The sequence below is a fragment of the Oikopleura dioica genome, chromosome PAR (assembly GCF_907165135.1).
Source record: "Oikopleura dioica chromosome PAR, OKI2018_I68_1.0, whole genome shotgun sequence".
In the NCBI taxonomy this organism is placed as follows: domain Eukaryota; kingdom Metazoa; phylum Chordata; class Appendicularia; order Copelata; family Oikopleuridae; genus Oikopleura; species Oikopleura dioica.
In genome coordinates, this window is record NC_137293.1 from 11723933 (window position 1) to 11742545 (window position 18613).

Genomic DNA, 18613 nt, shown 5'->3' on the forward strand with positions numbered 1-18613 from the left:
CACTTCTTTTTAATCATCATATAATGTGTCAAATTGAGCAGTTGAAAGGTGTAATGTTCGAAACTCTGCGGGAAACGTCAAGTTCCGGAAGGCGCTTTTGGCGGATTTATTTCGCACCGGATCAATAAAAACAACCACGGCTAACAGAACACTGACTTTTCTTGTCAAAAAGAACATCTTTTAAAATTATCTAGGGATTTATTATGATGCTTGTTTTCGCTCGGAAGCGCGTGCCAACTTCTGAAATTAGCCCTCTTTTTCTCTCTACGATACATAATATAAAAACAGCGAAATTGGCAAAGGGAACTTCTCGCGCTTGAAAATCTTTATTTGCTTATTTTCAAAACATGACCGTGTAAAACACTTCTTTTTGTAAATTGACCGGGAAGGGCACGTGTCCGAGCTTGAATTTCGTATTCCCCGGCGTCGGGGCTAATTTGCTTTGTCAATTTTTGGACATGACTTCCGATTTATAATTTAAAAGAGGCGTTGAAATGTAAGAATGCTCTGATACCTTGAATTAGAGCCGATAATAAACAATTAGACAATTAGCATACATTATGAAATGATCAATTCTCGTGAAAGTGCCAGTTTCTAACCCCTGTTTGATGATTTTTTCTTTGATGATTTTTCTCAAGAATCATTTGGAAATGAATTTTGAATTATAGAAATGATGAAACGACGATTCAACAGGCAGTACTTTTCAATTTTGTTAAACAAGCCTTTTTCTACCGAGATAGTCGACCCAAATTACGGGGGATGTTTAGGAATGTGGGTTAAAAATCCTCTCGGACATTTTTCGAGTAGCCTAGGTGTGAGATTAGGCGCGTTGTAAGGGAGCGCTACTACGCCCCCGATCGCGCGTCGCGGCGCCATCTCTAGCTGCCGCGCATCTCTATTTTTCGATGAGCGGCGGGAGGTCTCTTTCTTGCCCCATTTTACTGTAGCCAGAAGATCATCCTTCATAGCACTTTTTAGCCGCTATCTCCTGATGAGTATATAGAGACCTGAAAGTGAAGACAACGAAGAAACGAGAGATCTTCAAAAATAGAGATTAACTCGCTGCTGAAGAAGAGGTCGAAGAAGAAAAGGGATGAAAATTTGGGGCCTGGCTCTTCTGAGTCAGCTCGCCACGGCCTACCGAGGAGGAGATGTACTTCACGAAAGTTTCAAAGGTAAGATTCGGGACATTTTAAATTAAAATCGAACAAAGGCTGGGAAGAAACCGTAGTAAATATGGACTAAAAAGGGGTATTTGGGGAGTGTTGACTCAGGAGAGATCGCGGAATTTGTATATTTGGGTCGACAAGAAATGACGCTTTTTGGTAAATACGGGAGAGGATCAAAAACGGGACATTGGGACTGGGGCTTGTTGAACTTGGGAACCAGCGTTGCTCTTTTTGCGGCTTTTATGATCGGCCGTCTCTCTCATCCCTCCAACTTTCCAACTTTAATGCAATCCTAAAGTGGCCCACCCTGAAATCACTGTTTCCGAGCAATCCCGTAACACCTTCGTAAATTATCATTACTAACCCCACGCTTAACTTGTTTCCTCTGTCAATACAAAGCGACGAAAAACTGACAGGCTGACTTTTGCAAATCATGACCACGGGAAATATCCACACTCGTTTTCTGTCAAACATAATTGTCGTATTTCCGCTTCGAAAATCACCGTCGCATGCAAGTACATAAAATTCTTTGCCAAAAGACGGCACTCTCCCGTTTTTTTTTTTACAAAAAGTCGATGGTTTCCAACTCAAACATGTATTATGACTTTTTGGAGTAGAGATATCGCGATCAAGTCGCCATAAACGTGAATGATGGTCTTAATCGCAATCCTAAAAGGCTAAAATGGGGCACGGACACAATGCCGCCGGATAACATAATTTTGCCAGAGCCAAAGAAATATGAAATTTTATACTTCCGCTTCGTCTCAGACAATAATTAGCCGCCGACTTTGAATGATTTCCCTCGGAAAACGTCGCCCACTGGCCACCCAGGCTCTTCTTCCTTTATGTTTCTATTGGAAACAATAACACAAATAAGACCCCTTGTCTGTCGAGCTAGTAATTGCCATCCGAGATCGTTTAGTTCTTCATCTCGACTTTTCAAAGGGAAATATTTTAAATCGAGTAAACAGAAATTTCGCAAGAAGAATTTTCGAAGATCAAGCTTTTGGCAAGTATAAAAGATTAAAGTCAAACTCAAGTGCTCCCCTTTGCGCTTGAGCTTTGAGCCGTGCTCAAGTTCATCTGCTCCTCTTTTTAGTTCGATGATTTGAAATTTCGAAAATCAATTTCGTGCACGGGCTGTTGAGTTTTCTCAAGTCGGAAATAGTCGTCCTATGCTTCAGATCGATTCATTCCCTGTTCTAAAAACAAAACGCATTGTTTCCTTTGGCGAGAATAAGCTCTTCTTTTTTTTCAACCCTTTTCGAGTGGCCTGCTACTTACAAAAACAGCCATAATAGCTCCATAATTACTCGATGGCGTCGATTGATGCCGGATATAAATAGCTTATACGGACAGAAAATGCGGTTAAAGTTGCCTTGGTGCGTTACGTTGAGTTTTATAGGGGCCAGCGAGGTTCCATTCTTCTCACGATCGCGAATTCGTTTTTACGATTGCTTTGAACCTTGCGCTAAAGCGCACAAAATGACTAAAAAAGCTCAGACAATTTCTTCAAAAGATACGTGACAAGCTGCAAAGCTCATCTCACAATGTCAAGCGAGTTACTCTTTCTAGTTCTCGGGTCATCGAGGTTAAACCAATCTGACTTCATTTCATCCTAAATTTAAAATTCCAATGGTCCTAAATTTCAATGGAATTCAAGTTGAAAAGCGATCATAAAAGAGATCCACCCGCTCTAATGAATATTTATGTATAAAAAATTCAAACCGGCTAAATTGGGCCCTTGATTTAAAAAAAAAAAAATAAGATGCCCGTGACGACCCCTACCGCGCCAGATTTTCTGCGGTCGGGTTAGCTTCGCTCATCCAATTTTCTTCCCAGCTGTGCCAGGGTCAAGCTCAGCTGATACGGATCCTTGTGTTGTGCAATGTTCTTGGGTTGAGTCACCTATCAGCTGGAGATTCTACAGACAAGAGTACTTATAATCCAAAGAAGTAGAAATTGAGCAACAAATAATTATGACTTGTAAAGCTGCAAATAGGAAGCCAGGTTCAAGACCTGGGTGGGCTTAGCGTTTATAACTATTATATTGGATACGAGTAAGGCCACAGCGCAACTAATAATAGTAAATCATTTCGTTTTGATAAAGCCAGCAGTTTGTTATTACGTCAATTAAAATTTATTGAATTCAACTTTTCTCGCAGAGGGCGCATTTTTTTTCTTTCGCTGTTTGGATAAAAATTTGCGTTTGGAAAATTTTTGGCCGCCTTTATCTCCTGTAATGCTTTAGCACGTGAGCCCTTTATCGCCATTTTCGAACAAGATAAAGCGACTTCCTCGACAACTGCTCAATATTTTGCTGCTCAAGTGAGCGCGAAGTTTTCCAAGTTAATCTTTCTCCTCTTTTTTATATAATTATTTGTTTTTTTCTTGATTGAATGATATGGGAAAGGATGATGGATTTTTATGGCATTTGCCCATCTAAGGGCTTATTTAACGCTTGCCTTCATGGTTCGCGAAATAACACGTAAATGGCAGGTGCTCCTTAAAAAGCAAATAAGGAGATCCATTCTCTCTTCTTATATAAAGTCATTTGACGGGCACATAATTTTGGAAACGATTTATTACCTACTGAAGGGACCATGATTAAATGGCCGCTTCATTTTCCAGCTGCGGGGGGGGGGGCCTTTGAGCATTTTTCAAGTTGAGGAACTATTATAAAGAAAGGCGGGACAGGCAACTTGAAATTCTTAGAAATGCAAAAGTTGCGGTAATTGTGCCCAAACTGGCGGCTCGAGCACGAGTGCTTCCGATTGAGGCTGCTTTACAAGGGATAATGACCGTGAAAAGATTTCGCGCTTCTTTGCCCTTGATCTGTTATTTTTTGTTGAGCGAGTTTAGCTTGACTGAAAAGATTGATAATATGACGTAGTTTTATGCTAATCGGGGCACTTCTCTTGACACTCTTCTTTTTGTCAAAAGGATCAGCCGGAAATAATGCTATACCTAGTAGTTTGGATATACAGCGGCTCTGGTTTAGCTTTGAAAAGAAACGGAAATTGATAAACTCGGTAACCGCCCCGCAATCAGTCCTTGACTTGAGAGTGTGCCACTACTCAAATTCGCAGTTGATAAGATTTAGAGACAACGTACCTAAAATTTAAAACCAGAAAATTTTCAAAATTTTCAATTACGAAAAGTTAATTTTAACTCATCAACGCAGAAGATTGATTAGATGATTTTTAAGAGCGCTAAACTTGCGAAAATTGCTCCTAAACTTGTTGGCAAAAAATCAGGCTGTTTGTGTGACAAGTTTATTTTTAGAGCAGCGGATACGGGCGAATCGGGGCCAACATCCGTTTTGCATTTATAACCTAATCATGTGGAAAAAAGTGTGCGCAAAGGGCGAAATCGCGGATCATCCGAATAGCCGGATCTACACTAAAGACGGACACCTTTATTTTTCGAGGCATTTTCCAAGTTTGGGGTGCTCAAGAGGCACTCTTGAATTTTGCACAGCTAATTGATTTCAACACGAATTAAAGGATTTTCATGTAAAAAAATGCCCACGAGTTTATTTATAAAAAAAACTCTCGGGGTTTACTGAAAAGAGTCATTTACAAGTCCACCGAGCTGTTTGTTGAATGAGATTGAATTGAATATCGAAGGAGCAGGTGGTCGAGCATTGTTGCCATTCTCAAAGTCATATTTGCAAAAGCATCAAAAATTAAACGTCTTTTTATGCCCTGATCCGAGAAGTAATCCCAGGCACGGGCACGCACCCTTTTTACCTACGTTTTCGGAATCGCGGGTCCAAATGGAAGGAAATAGGCTTAGCTTGGAAATTCCTGTTTGGAGGTGAACTTTTCTTGATGAATTTGACACTAAACTGGCGCAGCGTGGAGATGGATCACCTGACAGATTGATGCGAGGCCCCGTCGGAACCCTCTTTTCCCTTTGACACCTTAATTTTAATTTCCTTGAGATATTTCTTGGGAACGGGGCTCAAATTTTGACGCTATTTTTTCGGGCAAATTAAAACGGAGAAATTCGCTGCTTTTGGATTTCAAGCTCAACTTCCAAAAATATTAGGGCTCTTTAATTCCATTACCTGGCCACCAGTGGCGAGTAAAAACACCACCAAAAAACCTCATCAAACAGGTGTTTCACGCTAAAATAGAACTTCCAAAACAACGCTATCCCTTGTCCTCTATAACTTCGAAATTTACACTTTTCTCGAAGTGATTTTCTTTTAAATTCCGCGATCTCAACTGAAAATACACACCTTGAAAATTTCAATTCGAAGTTTGAAATTTTCGCCAAAAATAACAGCAGAAAATTACTTTGCCAAAAGAAAAAGTAATTTTTTCATTCACAATCTAACCTTATCCTTTCATTTTGTAGCATGTCCCAAGCTGGAAGTATGCTGGAGGCCTTACTTGGAAGCGAGGAGATCACCTCTGTGGTCGGAGAAGCTAAGAGTTTGAAAAATTGAAATTGAGATTTTTCAAACCGTAACATAACATAAACATAGTTTTACTAACATAATGGCAATGATGATAATTATGTCTGAAAACTCGTTGACGGAAAACTCTAATTAAATTCGTGTAAAACTATTTTATTGCTCATTAAAATTCATAAGAAGCCATTTATCGTAATCTGTAATCTGTAGATAAAATTCGACAACACTAAAAATTTTCACTTTTTCAACTCGGGAATAGTTTTTCCGCTGCGGGCAGTTAGAGTCGTACTGGAACTGCGCGGAGCCATTCCTAAACGAAGACAAAAAATACGCAGACATCAGTCTAAGGCTCATCAAAAAAGTCCATGACGAATGCGAGGGTAATGTATTTGTTCACTTTATTCATACTCTTCCTTGATTTTTCGACGATGAAAAATCAAATTCATGCGCTTTCGTGATTATCGTTGTTGATTTCATTGGGTGAGAGATGAGATTTCAATTGTTGATTATTTTTGCGTTAATGTATTGAGAATTTTTTAATTTTGAAAATAGACTCTTAAGATTGTTTTAGATGGCGACGAGACGGAAATCGACCTGACGGCAGTTGTTCAACTCGATCATTCTAAAGCTGTCGAGATGATAGGAAGCGTGCTCCACTATCGATAAAACTCCAGATTACCACACTAAGCACCAATTTAACACCTAGAAAGCCACAAGGTTTAAAAAACTAGTTTGATCAAAAATGGTCTTTCTCTGGCAGCTCTTCTTCTACGGACCATAAGACAGCAAAAATAGTCCTAATAGATATTTATATTAACCTTCATTCTAATGAGAAGAGTTGTCTATCTTTAGGCATATCGCCATCCTCAGTGCCAGACTTATTTGTTATCAAGCAATTAACTTTGAAATAGAAGAAAGAATCCCGTTATTTTTAATAAATTGTGTGTAACGCGTGAAAAGCCGGTAATGACGACTTCCCTACATTCCGATTCAAGCCTGGTCATAATCAAGCTCTGCCTGCAATTCAAGTATTTCCCCGACAACTCTACGAGGATTTCACCATTCTTGCAAACATCAGGTGCCCGAAAACATAAATTAATCGATCTTTTCCTTGAATCAAATTTCGCCAATGTTTGAATTAACAAAATTAGGCCAGAATTTGCTCTGATGCATTCAATAATCCGGTATGAGTTGCATTTTACTTTAGTCGGTTTTTGTCTTCACGGCACTCTTTTTTCCCCATTCACTTGATTATTCACTCCGGTACTCTGTCAAATTGAGGAACGATTATTCACTGATTATTCACGGCAAAACTTATCAATCAAAATTTTGACCTAATTATAAAAACAATCATTAGACCCGACTACAATGGAGGAGTTCTCTTTGCTATCACAGACGCTTACAGAAGAATCACTTTCTTTGGACTCGAGCTTAGGGCCGAAGCAGATGGACAGATTCAAGTGAATGTCTACTGGACCGATGAAGATCAAGAGCAAACGCAACTTGGACAAGTTTGGGACTTCAATCAAAAGTCAAGCCAGAGCAAATGGCTCAAGTAAGAATCCATGGAAACATAGAAGAGAACCATCACTTCTCTTTTTTAGATTCGCCATTACTGTTAGTGGTCAGACTGCCATGCTTCACACTGGATGCAACATGGGCATGACGAAATCGCTCCAACGAAGCGAGCCAAAGCTCAACATCAAAGCCAACTATAATTTCTACCTTGCCAAGGGCGACAATTACATGCGCCACTACATTGGTGACATTCAGGTTTTTATCGACCTGTTGATTAATCTGAAACAAGTCCTAGGAACTCCGAATTGTCGAAGGCACCGAAGCTGCCGACGAGTACTTTTGCGATGAAGTCGGCACTCGCAGCAACCTTCCAAACTCTCTTGCCGACGAGCCCGAAGCGTCTGGCGATGACTTTTCTGATCTCATTTCTGATGATGAAGAAGTCGGGGTAAGAAATCTCTCTATTCATAATTAAAAATTTCCGATAAACTTGTCTCAAGGGGAGAATATTTGCTCTCTTCCTTGATTTCAAGTTTTTCTTTGACTTCATTTTACATTACATACCAAGGGTTATTCATTCGTTTTCGGCTCACCGCCGAGAGTTCCTGTAAGTTTATACGTCGTTCAAACGATATATTCGTGCACCGATGATCGTTGACTGTCAGAGTGTCTACGCTAGAATTTGCATTTTTGCTATTTTTCAACGCATAATTTATGCTGCATAAGGTCCCTAAAAATATAAAATTTGTAAAAGCATCAAACACATTGATATTAAAAGAGTCTCCTTAGAACGACCCGTCTCGCTTTATTTTCTACGACGAGGTTGACGGTTCCGGGGATGGAGCCGCTCCCGGCCAAGTTGTCGATTGGGACGATGAGGACTTGTTTTTCTCGATGAGGAACACATCGATCCCTAACATTGTCATTCCGGTTATTGATCAGTATTGGGAGGAGGTGAAGGTGTAGAAACGTAGGGGCTGAGGTTTCAATATTTACGGCAATTGAAACCTAGGGAGATCTTACATACCGCGAATATTAAGATTACTTATAAAAAGGTGCTAGAAACTAACATAGCTCGCCAATTTATTTACTAAAACGCTAATTTTCTTCAACTTGCGGCCTCAACTTTTTCAGTCAAATTGACCCCAAGATATCTTCTAGTAGATCTCGATAGGTCCGAAAAACCTGCTTCAGTGAAAATATGAACCATATATGCAGAAATATGGTACACTCATTTTTTCATTCGAATCGTGTCGTCAAGTACCATGGTTTGAAATATTAAGTTTCAAATCAGCAAATCCGGTGTGCGGTGCAAACTATGAGCCAATGTTGCTTTCTTAAACTGTCTTTTTAGTCGATTGGAATGCCGACTGATTCCTCCTCTTCTGTATCAGGTAAAGTACCAACGTTACTGGTGAACTCAGCATTCGGTTATTCCGAGTAGTGAATATTTAACAAATGCAGGGCTTTTTATAATCAGGTTCTTGTCAAAATGGGAAATTCTCCTCTTGAATTTGTCTTGACAGCTTTGACTTAGACAGCATCAAGCATGGTGTTATGGCTTTTGTAGTAAGAATCAAACTTGCTGCATGGCTTTTTGGCTCGTCCTAGCTTAGCTTTCGCTCGCTAAGTTTTAACATGGTGATTCTCTATAATTCGTATATCGATTGTGGATATACTTGGTGTTCATAACAACCTACGAAACTGCTTCAACGGAATATTTTATTGAAGATCCATTTGCTGATCCTTTCTTCACAGACAATTCGCTTCTCCCGCCGGACTCTGAGTCTCTTTTCGTCGACGAAGGTACGTCTACTTTTTAAATATTCTGTAAGAATGTTCCTTTCAAAAGAATTTTTAAAATAATTATCGATTATGTAATCAAGGCTTTTCTGATCAAAGGAAGCTGTGTCCCCAAAAGTCATCAATCCGCAAATTTAAAATTGGCTTCTGACCTTTTTTGATCCAGTCACAGCTGAGTTTAATTGCTTAATTTTCAGAGCTTGCAGTGCTCAACCCCTAAGGCGAGTGCAAATTTTGGCAGTGCGCGTAAAAAGTCCCCCGGAACCCTCCATAGCTTTGTCAACTTTTAAATTGCCGCCGGGCGCGTTTATAACATGTGTGCCCAAACACGCGGCAAAAGTTCGGAAAGTTTTCATTATTGCTACTGTACACAAATAACTTCCTTGCTGCTGAGAAGAGCAATGTGCAGCCCGGCTCCTTTGATCAGAAAAGGACAATTGCGGGCTCAGATTATTGGAAGCGAAGAAATAAGGTTAAAAAGTTTTAAAATAGGGAGTTCTTAATGCCCCGGAAGTAGTGAAAGATTATGTGAGGCGGTGAAGAGGATTGAAAGTTGTCTTAAAAGCTGGTATTGCATAATCTACAACAGAAAAAATATGTCCTGTTTTGTAATAAGGAGCATCCCAGCGGATTAGTCGTGATTCTCCTGCCATTTGTTACGAGTTCCACCGTCAATATTTGCACCTTGCGCCACTGTTGAAATTCAACATGACATTGAATGTCTCAAAATGTATAATTTTGGGCGAATGCATATTTTCACACGGAATTTCGAGCAAATTTGAACAAGTATAAATTTCGCTCCGAGGCTCAATTTTCCTCGTTGGAGAGCACTTGAATAGATTAATTGACAGTAAAGGGAGCAACTTCTTTTATTCGGTGAATTTTATGCAGGTACCAGGGGAAAGTTCGATTTTTTGGGGATTTTTTTTATTCAAATTTTATTCAAATCTTCGGATTACTGTCTTCTATCATTCGATATTCTGGCATATTTCTAAGAAGGATTCTGTTTTCTATTCTTTATTATAAAGTTTGCTTGAAAAATTGAGCCAAGATTGAAAATATAACTTTCTAGTGTGTCTTTTTTCTCATGAAGATTGAGTGCCAATAATATCGTGTTCCTATTATCGCTGTTAGTAAGGCTTTGAGCAGCTGTATTTTGCGATAACCTGTTATCCGTTGGGTTTCACGGTTATGGCGAGCAAAATGAGGACTGTTAGCAGCGATATCGACAAAACATACTCCCATATGTCATCTCGTTTCCGGCTCTATCGATTGCGATTTCAGGCACCAGCCCAAGTCATTCCGCAAATTACCTGTAATAGCCGGAGATTTCACACAGTACTTGCTTATTTATTAAAAGATCTTCTGTTTTAATGGGACCATTATTAGGAAACGTAGTAGAAGAGTATCAACCGTTTCACAATTAAATAATATAAATCAGCAAAGTTAAAAATTTCACTTGTGGTGTTTAAATATACCGCAAGCATACCCTCTCTAAGCATAAAGATAGCGAGACATACACACTTCCGGGGGAGTTCTTTATTGATTCTTTGCGCTTCCCGAGCGAAAATTGAAAAACATCTGTGGATTGTTGAAGCGGCCTCGAGAAGTTCAAAGAGGCACAAATACATTAAGCACCTCCTCTATTTGACCTTTTCAATCTGTGGCCTCGATTGATCTGTCACCGATCACTACTTCGCTTTTTCTAATCTGACGTTTATCGCGCCCTTTTAGTATTCATGGACGAAAAAAAATGAAAATAAGTTATCCTTCTACATTTACCAAAAACTTTAGCTGCCCTGATGAACAACCTGATCAGTCCAGACCTGGTCACTCCTGTTCCCGAAACCACCACTCATCAAGAGCCAAAAGCCATGCACAGTGAAAATGGTAAAAATACCCACAACAAAACCATGATCAAAATGTTTCAAAATCGTCACCCATTTACTTTTATAGTAATTTCGAGGATAAGCCAAAAAGGATAAAATTCAAAAACCGAGATAAAAGACCCGTGACATTTAGCAAAAGGGCTGCATGCATCATTTGGGGATTCGGGCACGCGCTTCCTGCGCTTTCAAATGAATACGCAGGGCATTGTAGCAGGAAGTCATAAGGATATAAAGCTCGGTCAGGTACAACCGTTGACCTTGTCGAAAGTAACCCTTTATTTGGAGAAAAACAAAACAAATTCGAAAATAACGGCGCGGGGTTTTCATCTTGTCCGACATCTCCGATGCTTTCACCGGAAAGAATCGGCACTTTGGAGTTTATATTTGTGAAATTTCACTTTCTAAGTAACGCGAATTTGAAGAGCACAAAAGTTTTAAAATTCAATAATTTTTTTTTCAAACTTTCAGTAGAGGGCGCCGCAGCGCGCGCATCGTATGGGGAGTAGGGGCGCCCTGAACCATTGAAAAAATTTTTGCGCTGCGAATTTTTACCGTCTCTCTCAAGACTTTCAAGCCCAAAACAAAAGAAGAGTATTCTGAAGATAGAGTTTTTGGACTGATTTTTTGAACAGACATTGATGAATTTTCTTCGAATCTGAAAACAACGAAGAATATTTTTGAAGATGCGAGAGATTTTTGCGATACTACTAGGGGCTCAAGGAATAGGTTTAAATTGATATATTTCGGTAAATTCATCCACGAATTTTCCAAAGAAAATCATCAATAAAACCTAAGCAGCAACAAATCTGCAATTTGCCAGAAATTCCGAGGTCATCCCTTTGACAGAAGCCCAGAAACTCGGAATCGTTAGAGCTCACAACATCTACAGAAATGCTGTGGTCCCTAAAGCTGCGAATATGAACGCTCTTTTGTGGTCAGAGCAGTTGTCCTTCAGGAACTGATTTAGACCTTGGCTTTTTCGCCCATTTGCTTGGCTCCTGAACTTGTTTTTCTGAATCAGTTTACCAGAGCTCTTGAATGGGCCCGCCACTGCAAGGACCAAAATCAATCTCCTCCCTTTCGCGATCCATTTTGGGGAGCTCTAGGAGAAAACCGCTTCGTCTCCACTTCTTCGTCTTTTGAACCAGACCGAGCTGTAGATTTATGGTGGTCTGAAGGAAAGCGTCATTAATTTTTCATGTAGTTTTACTCTTTTACAGCCCTTATATAATTTTTGCTAATAGAGAACAGGGTATACGAAAAATAATAATAGGGGAAGCAAAAGTCATGTTTTCGGGAAAATACGGTCCTGCGTAAGAGTAGGCTTAATCAACATAGGGATGTGTTAGGAAAACAAAATGATCCCAAAACAATCCCGATGCGAAAGGGCCCGGTCAAGTTCATCTATTTTTATCAACAGGGAGGATGCTTACACTGTTGATAATTTATCAATGATAAATATTGAGCCGGGGAAAAGATGACCTTTAATTTTCGTTAACCAGATCAGCATATGGTCTATACGGTTCTTTCGCTCAAACGGGAAGGGCGAATTCATGACAAATTGATTTTTGCGCTTTGGAAGGACTAATTGATAATTTCCTGAAAAATGATCATTTAACCTTCGAGCACCCCCGCGACGCGGAATTGATTTCTTTGTTTTGACGCTTCAAAAGGCAAATTTTATAATATACAGACCGACATGTGCAAGATGGGAAAGGACGGGCTTCAAAGTCACTATGAATTGCTCGCTCGACTTATGTAACATAAGTTATGTTGATAAATTTCATAATGAATTCTTGTTTTGTAAACACCTTCGCGAGTTATTAGCGACTTTGACCCCTAATTCAGCAATGTGACCGTTTTAAACAAGTGGTTGCCGCCCAGGCGCGGTGGGTTGGCTGTGCCGCTGTAGGAATGGTTTTTTTCTTAAGTGAATATTTGATGAATTATTGATGGGAAATTTAGACGACCGTATATTAACTCTTCTAGTGGTAAAAGGGATCAACGCTAGGCTCAAGCTCAAAGGCGGCCTCAGGATCCGATATCCCAGCTGGCAATGTTTCACAGAGTAATTTCCCCGAGTTCGGATAATCTCACGTGTTCGGTGCCGCCTCCACCTCCTTGATCTGGTTGCACCAAAATTTATGTTTTCGCGGTCCTCGCTCTGCTTGGATTAACGGGGTATTCACGTATCTAAAAGAAGTTGCGTGAGAAAAATTAACTCATCTTTCAAGAAATGTAATGCCTAAAATGATGTTCAAGGAACTGAAAACTCACTAGAGCGATTTTTGTTCTATAAAGATAAACTCAGCTATGTAAAGATGCTCGTAATTACCACAGCGGGATCGAAAAAGCCATCATAAAGGATGCGAAAAATTAAAAACAAATGACGGCGAATGGCACTTTTCCAAGATCCTCGTATGCAAATACGCGCCGACTGGCGGCGAAATCGGCCGCCCATACTTTCAAGGGGAAAGTTGCTCGCAATGTCGGCCACGTGAGCGGTGCCTCTTCGGCTTATGCATCCATCCCGACGACGCAGCGCAGCTTGAAATGATGATGATGCTCGATTCTAGCAGTAATTACTCGCGCGACCATTCTACAGCTGCCAAACGACCTGCGAGGACTGACACAAACGCCGTTGCCTACGTAGATGGAGAAGAAAACCGAGCGTTAGATACGAGAATGATCAGCGAGGCTCAAATCGAAATTGAAAAGTCTGACAAGGAGTTTTTCGATACCTACAGATTCGATGACTATGAAACTGGAGATTATGAAGTTCTCACGATTCCGGAAATTTCCGCATTCACTGGATTGGACTACGACGAGTCCTTGTATGCAAACGAAACAGACAACTACGATTATTACGAGGACTATGACAGCGGCGATCTTATCCCTCCAACGCCAATGACAGTGCCTGAGTTTTTAGACCAGGAAAACGATATTGGTAACTCGGGACTTTCACTTTTTAGGGATTTAGCACTGTTTGACTTCAGCCCCTTTTTAGTAATCCCTCTTTCCCCGGATGAATTTTTATGACTATTCGGACCTCGTGACCTTTGAATGCCGCTTAGATGAACGCTAGTATTAACGAGGTTGCTTCGAGGGTCACGCGCGTAATGACCACTTTGTTGCTTTATGACTTCATCTTTTTTCATTATCGCATTATTGCTTTGCAGGATTATGTCACACATGCAGGCGCATTTCCAATATCGTAAATGCACGACTTACGTAATGTTTTCAGCCCCCGGTATGCCCGGACCTGCTGGACCACAGGGTGAAAGAGGGCCTGAAGGACCAAGAGGAGCTGATGGAAAGGATGGTGAACGAGGACCGGCTGGAGCCTATGGCCTCCCGGGCAAAGACGGAGCTGATGGAAAGGACGGCATCAATGGATCTAATGGAGAACCAGGACAACGAGGGCCCGCTGGTGAGCGTGGACCCGAAGGACCTACTGGGCCTGCTGGACCAGTCGGACCAGCTGGACAAGATGGATCTCAAGGTCCTCAAGGTATGCACTCAAGTTTGATTTTCATAGTTTCATATTTTCTCTAGGTCCTCAAGGAGAAAGAGGTGAAAAGGGCGACCGCGGTGATCCTGGCAAAGATGGCATGCACCCTAACGAATTCTGGGACTCTTGGAGAGACTTGACTGACGATTTCCCCGACTACCCAGACTCATTCAAGGACCGCTTCGAAGAGGGAAGTGGCCTGGTAAGTTCGCATAGAACCGCTACCAGCAAAAAAACTTTATATACAATATTTATAATTATAAATATTTTAACATAATTTTATATTTTTAATGCATACGCTCTTTTATCAGCTAGTAGTGAACCGATAAAAATTATGCATTAAAAACTAAATAGATTTCAAGCTAAAAATGTGGTGGGACCGCCATGGCCAAGAAAGCCCGGATGGTGTTAATGCAACACTATTTTTTGTGCCAAACGTGGACTGCAAAACTCTTGGTCATATCGTGAAAGAAATAAGGCAACAGTTTTTCGAAATCACCAATGCTTGGATTTCTGCTGCCAGATATTGCTTTCACGATGAAAATGACTCGTTTGATGAATTTGAAGAAAATGAAGCTAGTAAATTCGCGAAGTACTTTGTCCCTGAAGGAAATTTTGAGAAATAGATCAATAAGAATCTTTTTGACTTTTTAAATCCTTCAAATAAGAGTTTTCTGCCCGTGGAAGCGTTTTGATCTTGGACTACCTGTCTCTTTATTACAAAGAGATTCTTCATAATGAGACAGAATTCGAAACTCATTCGATAAAACGAAGAGAGCTCGAAAGTCTCCATCACGAGGCCAGGGCGCTTCGTAATTTAGACAATTTGCTGGTCGCAAGTCCTGAAATCGAAACCGAGGGATCAGCCGATAACTTCGAAAGTATTGGAGTTGACTTTATACCCGATATGTTTTTCGACTCATCCTCGAGCTCGTCTGACTTTTCTTTCTACGACGATGTCAGCAGTGCTGATAGTTTTTCGTCAGCTAAAGCTGAGGAGGTTACTTTTTGTCTGGAAAGCACATTTTTTTGAAAGTCACGATTTTGCGGGCACTTTTTTGCACATTTGAAAGCTTGTTATCACTTAGAAGCTAACATGTTGTTACAAATACTAAAAATCTATTTAATTCACTTACACTTTGAAACACTCTCAATAGGGACCCTTTGATGCTACTCAAACTGGACCTGTCGGACCACAAGGACCCGCTGGCCCGCCTGGACCTCCCGGACCTCCTGGACCACCTGGACCTGGTAGCGCAGAGTTTCGAACAGACAGTGGCTCCCCAATGCTTGTAAGTAAAAACTCCTCTAAACGACAAAATAATTGTCTAAGATGGGAGAGATTTTCCGACCTGGGCAGAGCCTTCGTGAGCCAATAAGCCCCAACGGAGATCAACGAAGAATCGTATTAGGAAACGGACAACTATGGCCTGTAAGGGTTTTGTTGACATTGAGTTTCATATTTTTGCGATTTTTTATTTCGAAAAAATCGATCTTTTTTGTGTGATTCTGAATGATAAGAAAAATAACACAGAGATTAACCAATTTTTAGGGACCAGTTGGACCTCCTGGACCCAAAGGAAACAAAGGCGATAAAGGAGATATGGGAGAAAGAGGTAAAGATTTATTTGATGGCCCAGATAAAAAACGTAAAAACTAGGACACGAAGGTCCTGTTGGCCCCATGGGTCCTGCTGGTGAAGTTGGTGCCCCCGGTTTCTGTACTGTGATTCCTCTTGATGCCAATGGTGTCGATATCGCCGCATCTTATCGAGGAACGCGCCCATCGAATATTGCTGATGTTCCAGAATGTCCACAAGGAGCTCAAGGTGAACCTGGCGTTGCTGGACCCCAAGGACCACAAGGACCTGCCGGACAACGCGGAGAAACTGGCCCAGAAGGACTCAAGGGTGAAAAGGGCGAAGCTGGACTTGATGGACAAAATGGCATTCCTGGCCTTCAAGGACCACCTGGTGCTGACGGACTACGTGGCGAAGACGGTCTACCTGGCATTCCTGGTATCGATGGTATCTCTGTCAAGGGCGCCACTGGTGCTAAGGGTGAACGTGGTGAGCCCGGTCCACCTGGTATTGCTGCTGAAGTCGGCGAACTTGTTTCTGTTCCTGGACCAAAAGGAGAAAAGGGTGCTGCTGGAGAGCCCGGTGAATCAATCGTTGGTCCTCCTGGACGAAACGGTGAACAGGGAGAACAAGGACCTGCTGGTCAAATGGGTATGCCTGGCAGACCAGGACGACCTGGCGAAGATGGTCAACCTGGTGCTCCTGGACCAATGGGACCTCCTGGACCCGCTGCTGCCGTTGTTGCTGGTGAACCAGTTGTTGGACCTCAGGGGCCTCCCGGAAAGGACGGTCTTCCTGGACGACATGGAATGGACGGCAAAGACGGGCAGCAAGGTCCTCCTGGTGAACGTGGTCCACGTGGTTACGAAGGTCCTCCCGGTCAGCACGGTCCTCCTGGACCTGAGGGCACTTGCACAACTACTGAATGCTCTTGCTGTATGTTTATATATAATAATGAGAGCATAAATAAAATTTAGCGGCTAAATACGACACCGTACCAGAAATGAATGACAAATTCTTCGACCACGAAGACGGTGACATGGCCTTTGTTCATCGCGAACAAGAAACCTTCATCAAGACCTCAAATGGCTGGCGACCTATTCTTATGGGACCAGCCATTCCACTTCCGGTATGATTTAAAATTTTCAATAAGTGCAGCGATAAATTTAAAATTTAAAACAGTGTGATACCGACAAGAAGGTAAAACTTTTTTTGATGAATTTACTGAAGCTCATCGTTTGGATTGAACTTTTAATTTTATCTGACAAGTTTTCAATGCATAATTGATATTTACTTTTACACTAATTTCATGGGTTTATTCTAACTTTCAATAAGCTTATCAATTTTTCCACGAATAATTTTAGAGCCAGAATAGCTACAAAAAACCAACTCCATCAACTACTCATTCAACAACTCGAGAAGCAACAACTCGAAAAACAACGACTACGACTACAACTAGAGCAACCACTACTCGTCGAACTACCACCACTGAGCGTGCTGAAATCAAACGAACAGAAAGGCCAACATACAAGCCAGTTCCCGCTCCAACTACAACATCCACCACACAAAAATCTACCTCAAGGTAACTGCTTATGGATATATATTATATTTTCTTTGTAGAAAAAGAGCAAAATCTTTATCAATGATATAATTATATCAATTAATAATTATTAATAAGAAATGACTTTGCGCCAATCGCCGCACGAAGAGACTGTACTGGAAAGAGAATCAGACTTGTCGCTCTTGATGTGCCAATGTCCGGCCTTACTCACGGTGTCCGAGGATTGGACCATCGATGTTACAATGCCGCACGATCCAGCCGCCTCCGAGGCACCTTCCGTGGCTTCGTCTCCGCCGTCGTCCAAGACATCAACACCATCGTTCGTCGAAGCGAACGATATGACTATCCAATTTGCAACTCAAAGGTAACTCAAAGACATTTCAAAAGCAACTCCTAACGATACTTCAAGGATGAATTGCTCTTCAACTCCTGGAGCGAACTTTTCTCCGAAGAAAGCAACATGGGAGCCCTTTACGGCAAATCGATCTATTCATTCTCAGGACGAGACGTTCTCACTGACCGTCGATGGTAATTCCAACTGTTCTTTTCTTATCCAACCCAGTTTTTCAGGCCCAACAAGTCTATCTGGACCGGCTCGACCCCTGACGGTCGACGAAACCCATCAAAGTACTGTGACGGCTGGCGATCGGCTAATTCTAACAACGTTGGCCTTTCTAGTAACCTCAGGTAGCATTTCGAAACAGACAAGACTATGCTGTAAGAAACATGAGCTCAAATTTTTATTTAGAAATGGTCTCCTGAACCAGCAAGTCTCAAAATGCTCCGAGCGCAAGGTCATCCTCTGCGTGGAAAACGCCGCGTCGGATTCTGGCCACTAGAATCTCTTCCAAGAATTGAAAAACTCTATCTTGCCGAACCAACAACTACAACAACATATTTCGTACACCGAAGCCCATCTTGACCACGAAGAAACTTCAATACTACGCAAAACTGAAAACACCAAAAACAACCTGTAAATTGTCTTCCCTTCCAGTTCAAAAACGGATCTTCCCGCTGATCTGACCTCTTTTAAAAACCCAAAATTGAGGATGAAAATCTGGGCCATTTCGAGGCGCAGTGCCTGGTCATGGCCCAAGTTTTGAAAATACAACCACTTTTCCGCCTCAGTGTCTAAAAACAATCCTGTACAAAAGAAACAA

The 18613-nt window shown here is 41.3% G+C and overlaps 1 protein-coding gene across 10 annotated transcripts; it reads left to right on the forward strand.

Moving 5' to 3' along the window:
• Positions 1 to 827: 827 nt before the first annotated feature.
• LOC145702819 (uncharacterized) lies at positions 828 to 18481 on the forward strand. 10 transcript variants are annotated; one of them, XM_081780094.1, is made up of 23 exons: positions 828 to 1175; positions 6164 to 6233; positions 6551 to 6670; positions 6950 to 7147; positions 7197 to 7365; positions 7406 to 7558; positions 7900 to 8064; positions 8465 to 8504; positions 8842 to 8916; positions 10708 to 10803; positions 14047 to 14313; positions 14358 to 14515; positions 15471 to 15605; positions 15647 to 15745; positions 15866 to 15929; positions 15974 to 16828; positions 16870 to 17021; positions 17075 to 17092; positions 17257 to 17474; positions 17571 to 17817; positions 17863 to 17981; positions 18024 to 18140; positions 18202 to 18481. In XM_081780094.1, exons 1-23 carry the CDS (start codon positions 1094 to 1096, stop codon positions 18290 to 18292), a joined length of 3708 nt encoding a protein of 1235 aa, XP_081636220.1. In that variant the 5' UTR covers positions 828 to 1093; the 3' UTR covers positions 18293 to 18481. The 10 variants fall into 10 exon arrangements, with proteins under 10 accessions (XP_081636220.1, XP_081636221.1, XP_081636222.1 ...); XM_081780095.1 differs by having other exon boundaries at positions 14047 to 14304; XM_081780098.1 differs by lacking the exon at positions 7900 to 8064 and adding an exon at positions 7679 to 7717 and having other exon boundaries at positions 830 to 1175.
• Positions 18482 to 18613: the final 132 nt, after the last annotated feature.

Excerpts from the sequence above, each read along its gene's own strand:
- LOC145702819 (XM_081780094.1), top strand. The coding sequence starts at position 1,094 with ATGAAAATTTGGGGCCTGGCTCTTCTGAGTCAGCTCGCCACGGCCTAC. Across the intron at positions 6,671-6,949 it reads ACCATTCTTGCAAACATCAG|ACCCGACTACAATGGAGGAG; the intron begins GTGCCCGAAAAC and ends AACAATCATTAG. Across the intron at positions 14,516-15,470 it reads TCGAAGAGGGAAGTGGCCTG|GGACCCTTTGATGCTACTCA; the intron begins GTAAGTTCGCAT and ends CACTCTCAATAG.